The sequence below is a fragment of the Colletotrichum acutatum genome (genome assembly GCF_030867785.1).
Source record: "Colletotrichum acutatum strain CBS 112980 chromosome Unknown BDZ83scaffold_139, whole genome shotgun sequence".
Lineage (NCBI taxonomy): Eukaryota > Fungi > Ascomycota > Sordariomycetes > Glomerellales > Glomerellaceae > Colletotrichum > Colletotrichum acutatum.
The window spans coordinates 93,091-102,413 of NW_026849133.1; the positions used below are offsets into that span (position 1 = coordinate 93,091).

At 54.5% G+C, this 9,323-nt stretch overlaps 4 protein-coding genes across 4 annotated transcripts; 2 read left to right on the plus strand and 2 right to left on the minus strand.

The window, feature by feature from the left end:
• The first annotated feature begins 758 nt into the window (after positions 1-758).
• BDZ83DRAFT_637750 (minor allergen Alt a 7) lies at positions 759-2,242 on the plus strand. Its single transcript, XM_060509326.1, has 3 exons — positions 759-887; positions 1,279-1,364; positions 1,461-2,242. The coding sequence occupies exons 1-3, from the start codon at positions 861-863 to the stop codon at positions 1,960-1,962; spliced, it is 615 nt and encodes a 204-aa protein (XP_060359700.1). The 5' UTR covers positions 759-860; the 3' UTR covers positions 1,963-2,242.
• An 822-nt stretch (positions 2,243-3,064) lies between these two features.
• Positions 3,065-4,310, minus strand: BDZ83DRAFT_756820 (methyltransferase domain-containing protein; the record flags this gene model as incomplete). Its single annotated transcript, XM_060514801.1, has 4 exons — positions 3,065-3,383; positions 3,437-3,638; positions 3,717-3,931; positions 4,039-4,310. The coding sequence occupies 4 exons, from the start codon at positions 4,308-4,310 to the stop codon at positions 3,065-3,067; spliced, it is 1,008 nt and encodes a 335-aa protein (XP_060359701.1).
• Positions 4,311-6,333: 2,023 nt separating this feature from the next.
• Positions 6,334-7,444, minus strand: BDZ83DRAFT_84232 (uncharacterized protein). The gene has a single exon (XM_060515950.1). It carries the CDS (start codon positions 7,358-7,360, stop codon positions 6,392-6,394), a length of 969 nt encoding a protein of 322 aa, XP_060359702.1. The 5' UTR covers positions 7,361-7,444; the 3' UTR covers positions 6,334-6,391.
• Positions 7,445-8,193: 749 nt separating this feature from the next.
• BDZ83DRAFT_681727 (chaperonin 10-like protein) lies at positions 8,194-9,323 on the plus strand (the record flags this gene model as incomplete). The annotated part of the gene is made up of 1 exon (XM_060511214.1): positions 8,194-9,323. A coding segment is annotated over exon 1 (983 nt), but the record flags the coding sequence as incomplete, so codon positions are not given.

Genomic DNA, 9,323 nt, shown 5'->3' on the forward strand with positions numbered 1-9,323 from the left:
GGGATAGCTCGTTTGCGTCCCATCACACCCAACGCCAAAACATACCATGATCTTGAAGAGCCCGTCGCATTCCACCTCGCCCGCACCCGTTTGATGCTTAATCGGTCCTTCCGTCCGTTAACCGAACCTACGATGCCGTCTTCAAACTCGCGGACTGAACTCATCTCAAGGTACCTACGAGCAAGCAGCCTGGAAGATAAATGAAGTAAGGTACTTGTCACAATGATACCTACGGTCAACGGAAAGGACATGACCCCTCCCCTGCCCCTCAGTGGAGCACAGACCCGCAGAGAGGGGCAGACACCAGCAGTACGTACCGTTTCTGTCTAGCTCCCCACCTCGTCCTCACCACCTCATCTTCCACCTCTTCCAACTGCGTCCGTCGTCTTGCTGACTTCACCTTACATGAGCAGCCATGGCAGCATAGCACTCGTGTACGGATAGTCTCAATGGCTCTACTGTAGCTAATTCCCACTAGACCGATGAGCCTGATGAAACCGCATCGCCGTGCGGCCTGCCATGCCCTCCCCAAGGGTACCCGACTGGCCCAGCCCAACCCCATTCTGCATTCCTCCTCTCTTCCGAGTCCCATCGAGTCTTTCCAGTGGCTTTGCCCAGCCTAGCGTGCCATTGATGATGCAAGACGCCCGTCTCAGTCCCCTCTCTTTCCCATCTTTGCTTGTCACCTTGTCTCGTATGCGCGGCCGGGGTTGCGCGCGCCATGGCACCCAAGTTCACGTTGATATAAGACCACGGCCTCCCCCTCTTGTTGTGTAGATTATTACATTTAGCCTCTCTTTATTGAGCACCGATTCACTCTTCTCTTACCCTATCTCCATACAAGACATCAATCCGTCACAATGGCTCCCAAGATTGCCATCGTCTACGTAAGTCCACTATTTGCTACAATCTAACACTTCTTTCCTAATCGGGTAATTTCTTGTCACTTCCCCCTCCCCCACATAACCTTACTTCACCTCACTCTCCCACCACACACACCGCAGTCGCAATCATTGAGTGCTCCAAAGTCTCTGGCAATCCCGAAATCATCATTTCAGAGACGCAATGAAGATGATGACACACACGTTCCCACTCCATTCGGTTGCGCGGCTTCCTCTGCCGACGCCGTCAATGACACTATTATACGGGCGGTTTGCCCGCACGAGAGCGCCCTGAGCCAACCCCGCCTAACACCTCACATTGCTTCCCCAACCCCAAACTTCCGAAGAATAGCCCCCCTGACATTATGACCGTCCTACTAACACCACGATCTTCTAGTACTCCATGTACGGCCACATCCGCCAATTGGCCGAGGCCGAGAAGAAGGGCATTGAGAAGGCCGGCGGCACCGCCGACCTCTTCCAGTACGTCTCTCCCTTTCACACACACCTATACCTCACGACACGCCTACCTCGTACACACATACACACCAGCAGCAGGCCATGACTAACACACAACAGAGTCGCCGAGACCCTCCCCGAAGAAGTCCTCACCAAAATGGGCGCCCCCCCCAAAGCGACAGACGTCCCCGTCCTTGACGACCCCGCCACCCTCGAATCCTACGACGCCTTCCTCCTCGGCATCCCAACCCGCTACGGCAACTTCCCCGCCCAGTGGAAGGCCTTCTGGGACAAGTCCGGAAAGCAGTGGTCCACCGGCGGCTACTGGGGCAAGCTCGCCGGCCTCTTCATCTCCACCGCCTCCCTCGGCGGCGGCCAAGAGTCCACCGCCATCGCCGCCATGTCGACGTTCGCCCACCACGGCATCATCTACGTCCCCTTCGGCTATGCCAAGGCCTTCCCGCTCATGGCGGATCTGTCCGAGGTTCACGGTGGCGGCCCTTGGGGCGCGGGTACCTTTGCTGGTGCTGATGGATCCCGTCAGCCTTCGGCGAGGGAGCTGGAGATTGCTACGATCCAGGGCGAGGCGTTTTACCAGACTGTTGCCAAGCACGTCGGTTGACTGCATGGCAGCGAGAGCGCTGGTGCCGCCGTTGCCAACGGGGTGAACGGGTCCGAGAAGCCGGCGGCTGCTACCCCCGCTGTTCCGGCAAAGGAGCCGGCCCCGGCGACGGAGACCCGAAAGGCCCCTCAGGAATTGGACGACAAGGATGTCAAGGCCGGACCGTGCGGTCTGCCGAGCAAATGTGTCGTGCAATGAAGAATGGGGTTGTTTTTGCCATTGTGCTGTTTGAAATATCCTGAAAAGATAAAAAAGATAATAATGATACCTCACTTACTATTGATATACCTCAGATCACTCCATGAGATGACTGGCATCCTTGACTGCCTAATGCAGTTGGCACATTCTTCCACCAATTTCTAATCTCACAGTGACGGTAGGGGATAAACCATTCAGAGCATGACAACCCAAACGTTTTGATTCGATGGAGAACCGGGGAGCTCCCCAGACTGACAAAATTGAGTTCGAATCAAAACCTACAGCAGTCTTCCGTAGAATGCGGTACGGGAAGGAAAACTTGAAGGTCTAAGCTCGAAAAGAACTATTCACAAATAATGTTTTCGGACCACCCATCCATTCTCACGTTTCATACTCCGTACAGTAGTGTGAGGGTGTGAAAATGCCCAATTGACAAGCTGCAGCAGTACACTCTCGTGAGGCCAGATGTTAGTGATGAGATTTGGCCAAACCCCTGAAAAAGCCTCTACGATGTTTACTGCTCCGTGATTCGTTGGCTACATCTGTAATGTGAATTGTACCGAACCACCTCCCCAGCTGCTGAGGGATTAAGTTCACAATATCGTCGAACCAGTGCGTCTTGGCATCCCTGTCAGAAGAGGATGGACCATGGGACACTCACAGATCGGCCGTCATACTACGAATCTTCAATTCATCGAGCTCCACTATGATTGGCAGAGTGATGGTAGGGCATTGCACATTTTCACCGACGACGCAGACATTCGAGACTCACTCACTCATTGAAACGCGATTCCCATGTTGACCGATCTACTGTAAATAACGCCAGTGACCATGCACATTTTCGCCCCGTGCAGCACGCTCCCTAACAAGCCAGCAATAACAAAGTAATGTTTACATAGCCCACTTAGTGTCTGCCACCAAAGACAACGTTCTTGCTGTCGTGGACGTTGATCATGGTGTACTCGGCAAGGAGCGGGTCCTTGTTGCCCAAGTTCAGGGTGACGGCGAGCAGGTTGGGTTCGGTCCAGGTAGGGCGGAGACCACGGGACTCAAGACGCTCCCACCAGTCAAGGAAGTTAGAAGCAGTCATGCCGTTGAAGAAGTGAATCTCAATCATGAGCTGGCCAACAGGGAGCTCCTCGCCGGCGCGGATGGGGAAGTCCTCGCCGAAACCGTCCATGGCCTCGAATTCGGCGAACTCAATGTCCATCTTCAAGATGTCGCTGGTGCAGTGTTAGTGGATGATCGTTATTACTTCAGCGTAGAGGTAACGTACATATACTCGTGGCCGTTCATCTTCATCAGGTCGGCAATGCTGTAGAAGGGGGGCGTCTTGGTCTTATCCGTCTTGCCAGAGATACCGGCCTGGAGGAAGTGGGCTCTGGCACGGTTGCCAGGCTCGAGTTGCTCACCAAAGTCGACGACGGAGAAATCGTAGGCCCAGACAACACAGTTGGTGCGGCTCAGCATCTCGTTCTCTGGAGGTGCGTCATCAGTGATTGTTCAAATAAAGAGAGGAACAGGTGTTTGCCATATTGCATGCAAGGGACCCTTACCAAAGCTGGACTCATCGCGGACACCAAAGGAGTAGATGACACACTCGCGGTCTCTGGGGAAGTTGACATATCTCGACATGCCGCACACCCACTTGCCGCCGTCTCCCATACGTCCGACGCGCTCCATTTCGTGAGGGCAGCTGTACGAGGCCGGGGCAAAGTCCCAGACGGAGTAAGGGTGCTTTCCGTAGGCCGCAGGGTCGGTGGCAGGGAACCTGATGTGGGACATTGGTTAGCCATTTAATCTACGGTGGTAATTATCGGCGTTGAAACCATCTATTGAACATGGGCATGTGGCGGCAGGGAAACGGAAATGGCTTACAAAGGCATCAACGAGGCATCGCCGTAGTCCTCAGCAATCATGTCGTGACGCTGCTTGACAGTCTTGGCCCAAATGGACTCGGCAGTGGCCATGAACTCCTTCATGGTGTTGCGGCCGCCATCGTTATTCACGAGGGCGCCAACCTTGTTGCTGGCCCATTCCTTGGCCTTGTCAGGGCTGCCAAGGGAGTGCAGCAGAGCGAGGGTGAAGAGCAGACCGGCGGCGAGCCATAGCATCTGCACCATGCGCTTGGAGCCTGCAGCGAGGGCCATGGTTGCTGTCCGGAGGTTTTCTTCTGTGACGGGGGGTTCTGGAGATGTGTTGGAAATGCGGGTGTATAAGTCGATTCGCGGAGGCTCAGCTGTCACTCTGGCGGAAGTGGACAGAATCGACACGTAATCGAGGGGTACAGTATCGATGAAGGAACAACGATGAGCGTCACGGAGAAAGTGAATGAGAAGAACAAGAACCGCAATCAGCGCTGGTCAGCAGCCGGCGCGGGGAGAAGGGCAAGCCACGGGCGGACGGAGTGGACTTGCGCAGATCTCTCGAATAGTGCCAAGAGAGCGACTGGAAGAAGAAGAGTGAGGAGGCCAAGGAGATAAAGGGAAAGGAGACGAGTCACGCCAAGGATGGATGAAAACGTCAGGACGAGGACGAGGCGAGAGAAGAAAAAAGAGGAAGCTTGTAGACGACTACTTAAAGTTCCTTGGACTGGGCAGTCGTTGGTCCTGTGATGGGACAGAGGGACCGGAACATTGTGTGAATGGAAGGGGAGGGGTGGCGGCCAGGTTCCTCCCTCGAGACCTCCAGACCCTTGCGGATCTCGAGATTCAAAGGTGGAAGGTAGATACGAGACTGCACTTGCACTTGCCTGCACTGCATGACTGCCCCGACTGCCCTGAGTGACTTGCCATGATGTTCCAGCACGTTGAGTGTGGCATTCTCGAGGCAGGAACGGGCAGGAACGGGCAGGGAGCCAAGGTGTGTGTCTCTGCCTCCCTTCCTTGCGACTTGCGAGGGATTTGGGTTCATACCTTGGAGAGGAAAGGAGTTACATTGTTCGCTCATTCCTTGGGTGCCATTGGAAGGAACTCTGAAGTGTGGAAGAGATGGCACTTGAGAAGGTACCTCAAGAACAGCCTAGAAAAGATGGCAAGTGCCACAGATGTGCGCCTCCCCAGGAGCCAAAGTGCACCTTGCTAGTTTGTACCTTTTCTCGCCTTGTATCGGTGGAGGCACTGAAGAGCACACTTCTTGCTATGTCCGAGATAGATTTAGTACTGCACCGAAACATGTCGTGTTTGGCGTCGAGGGTGGGGTACCCAGCCAAGCCCAGAGTATCTAACTGATTGACTAGCCTCAAAGTGGATGATGCACTTGGGAAGGAAGCATCTTATTCTTGGCTGCTATCATTCGAATGGCCAAGGGCAGGTGCCGACTGGCAGCTGCATGGATGGGAAAGTGCCGTTCTGTCGGGTGCACGTGACGCAGTTCGGTCAATTGAGGGACTCCGTCTGCATTTAGAGTTCAAAAACTGGGACGGGAAAGCACGAAGGCAGCATAGAACAGTGGAGGTTGAGGTGCGGGATGCCGAGGAACAGGAGAAGGTGGGCGATCAATTGCCATCCAAAACCAAATTATCAGTCAGGCACTTTCTTTCCCATCGGTACCTATCTCTGTCGATTTGTCTCAAACTCCAAAGTGTCCTCTTCTGTACCAGGTAGTCGCGAAAGCTGAACTGACGAGAAAATGCGTTTTTATTCTCCTGCATTAGAATGGCATTCAGGTCCGACGGTGGCGTCCAATAAAGCCTCGCTATTGCTCGTGATACAATCATGTCGGATTGTCCAGTCCTGTCAGTCCTCCTCAAGACACATTTTACCCCTAATTCAAAGGGAAGCTAACTTTGGCTAACGACCAACAGCTGAAAAATGTCGAGACGCGCTAACTTGATAACCTTCATTCCCGCCCTCCCGCGCCGTCTGTTCCACTCCTCACTCCCACCAACTCCTCACCATGTGGCGCTCCTATCCTGGGTATCATTGCTTTTTTCGACCGTACCTACTTCTCCACCTTTGCCTCCTCTTCAATCAACACCACCAACAATTCGCAGCACTAGCTTCCAACAGCCCTTCCAAGTTCCGAGTATCGACAGCAGCAATGGCGGATGCCCCTACTCCGTATTCGAGATCCTTGCAGCCACGCGCGTCCCCTATGCCGTCTTCACTGACTAGACAGACCCTTGGCTCGGCCCTGCCTTTTCAATTCACGGGGAACGATATCACCAGATGAGGTCCACTTCTGGATTGTGTCTTCATTTCCCTTTTCCCTTTGCAAAACCACATCAACTTCAAACCCCCCTCTTGAAAAGGTTTGTCTGCGAGCCGAAAAACGGATTGGGCTGATACGACGATCGGTAGTTGCCCATCTCTGTACTGTCGCCCATCTTCCCGTCCGAAAAGTCGCAGGGCGCTACCTTGATATCGCCGCGCATGATTTCCACCATGGACACAAGGGGGAAAAGCAGCACGAGGAGCGACAGCAGCTGACCGAAACTCCAACCTCTCTCGCCCTGATCGCTCAGCTCGTACGAAGGGCCATTGCCAAAGGCATCAGAAGCAATGATGCATCGAACCGCGGCGCCAACAGCCGACGCTGCCATAAGAAGGATGCCGATAATCTTGATAATGTTGATGAACTTTTGCGTCCGCAGGTGGAGGTACCAACTTGCCAGAGCAAAGACGAGAGCGTTGGCGATGATGACGACAACTGTGCCGACATAGCTGATCCCTTGATGGTTTCCTTTCCCCTCGTCGCCGACCACCCACACGCAGGCGACGGGCAGTTTGGATTCCTGCATACCCTTTGATACGCCTTGCAGGATAAAGACGCCATACACGACGTTCAGCGTCAGATTGACAAACATGAGAAATTGGCGGAGCCATCGCAATACCCAATCACGGCGGAAGTCGTGGACCAGAGCGAGAAGTGTCGCGTTGTGGACGGCCATGGAGAGGTTCGAGAGCATCCAAATGATGAAGAAGTGATAGGGAACCATGACGTTGATCCTGGCGAGCCCGACACAAGCGATACCGATTCCCTGGAGGATTTGCTGATCTGAATAACTGTTGAGAAGTTTCCGACGAATGTTTGACGGGTTTCCCTTCATCTCTTGGAAGATGATGGAAGAACTGATGATGAGAGCGAGGCCGGCTGTGATGATGAAGGAGAGGAGCACGCCTCGGCCGGCCACGCCGGCATCGCTAGTGACCGGGGCATTCTCTGCGACGGTGCAATTCGGACTGTCAAAGACGGACATTTCGGTGGTGGAATCGAAGTAATTCGTCGGATCTGTCGTCTTTTTCGAGAGGAGATGTGGAGTTGGTGATACTGGATCGGGGAGGGGGGTCTCGAGGGATAAGGTAAGGCTGAATGAGTGAAGCCGCCACGCGAATATCGGCCGTGGTCAGTGTCGACTACCCAGTCGGTCAAGATGGCGATTTGATCTGTTTTGACAGTTCGACGCGAACCAAATTCAAAAATTTGCAGATCAGGTCCTGATGGGAAAGTCTGACTGCATATATGCGCAGGATGAGCCAGAGGAACTTCGCCCTCCTCCTTTTTTTCTTCTCTTCTCCCAATGGAAATGACGTACGACTAAGCGCTGCCCCTGTCGTCTGAAACGGCCCTCCGCTGGGGAAGACCCTTGAAGCCGATGGACAAGTGGCTCTCAGCGTCCGCCGCCATCTTTCGGGGCAGCGTTGGTCGCTGTGGCTGTGCCCCACACCTTGGACCCCCGGCCCCGGGAAAGAGGGCGCCAACGCCCTGCAGATCGCCCCGCGATATTCGGCTACTATCTGCTGCATGTCCCCCATGGAGCTGAGCTAGGCGATTCAACCCAACTGTTTGATCCATTTCGTCTTCAATGCTGATTATGAGCTTGAAGTAAGTGAGTAGTGTATCTATTCTAGAGCGAATAGCTTGGAAATGCTCAGACTTGATCCTTCTCAACTGCCAATCTGGAGCGAACCCTTCCAACTAAACCATCGGCCGTGATGAAGACCAAGTGCTTATTGGTCAAGAGCCCCCTGATAAATGGGGACCAACTCCTGGGTGATAAAATCCGTTTGCTAAGACGGAAGCTACCACAGTACTACGTAAGCGGAGGAAGTTCAAGGTCTAACAGGATTGTCACTCGTCGACACCTATCCTGAACTAAGGTAGTCAACTGCTTTTCCAGTCGTTGCCCTCACTCTTCACATCAACATCCCGTGCTCCGTACAGGTACAGGCATCGCAAATGTACCGAGCCGTTACTAAAGCCTTTGGCCCTGCAAAAGATGTAGTCCAAATCGAGGAGTACACGCCCTCACCCCCGGGCCCGGGACAAGTCCGCGTCCGCATGCTCCTCGCGAGTATCAACCCCTCGGACCTGGTGACAATTTCAGGTGCTTACGCCTCAAGAACGACGCTCCCCCACGTCCCTGGCTTCGAGGGCGTCGGCGTTGTAGAGTCTCTCGGCGAGGGGGTGAGTACCAACGACCTGAAGCTGGGCCAGCGCGTGTTGCCGCTTGGAGGTGCCGGAGCGTGGCAGGCGATGAGGGTCGTTGAAGCAAAGTGGTGCTTTGCGGTGCCGGCGGATTTGGGGGATGAGGAGGCTGCCATGGCGTACATCAACCCGCTTACGGCGTCGAGGATGGTGAGGGAGTATGCCCCGCCGCCAGAGGGTTCGAGTTCACAGACGGGAGGAGCGGTTCTCGTGAATGCTGCTCTGTCCGCTATTGGGCGCATGATTATCCGGTTGCTAAATGCAAGGGGCATCAAACCCATTGCCCTCGTGAGGCGACCTGAGTCAAAGGAGCACTTATCGCATCTGCCGGAGCTGGATGTGTCTGCCGTGGTATGCTCATCTGGCGACGGCTTACGAGAAAGACTACTCCAGTCCACTGGAGGACGGGGGATTTCCGTGGCATACGATGCCGTAGGCGGATCCGAGGGCGATGAGGTTGTGCGGGCTCTCACGCCGGATGGGATACTCGTTCACTATGGGTTGCTGTCTGGACAGCCGCTGTCGTTCCGGTTACGGGAGGAGTGTCCTAGGGCCCGGATTGTCATGTATCGACTTCGGGATTGGGTTTATGCCGTTGAGAGGGAGGAAGTGCAGGCCGCGCTGGACCAGGTTTTCCAACGTATTCGGGAGGGGGCTTTGACGTCGAGGGTTGCGGCGAGGTTTGGGCTCTTGGAGATTCATCGGGCGTTGGAGGTTGAGGCGGGGATGGGGAG

What these genes read in the sequence shown, in the direction of transcription:
- BDZ83DRAFT_84232 (XM_060515950.1), bottom strand. Translation starts at nt 7,360, where the DNA reads ATGTCCGTCTTTGACAGTCCGAATTGCACCGTCGCAGAGAATGCCCCG.
- BDZ83DRAFT_637750 (XM_060509326.1), top strand. Translation starts at nt 861, where the DNA reads ATGGCTCCCAAGATTGCCATCGTCTAC. An exon ending in CCAAGATTGCCATCGTCTAC is followed by an intron (nt 888 to 1,278) that starts GTAAGTCCACTA and finishes ACGATCTTCTAG; the next exon opens with TACTCCATGTACGGCCACAT. An exon ending in GGCACCGCCGACCTCTTCCA is followed by an intron (nt 1,365 to 1,460) that starts GTACGTCTCTCC and finishes AACACACAACAG; the next exon opens with AGTCGCCGAGACCCTCCCCG.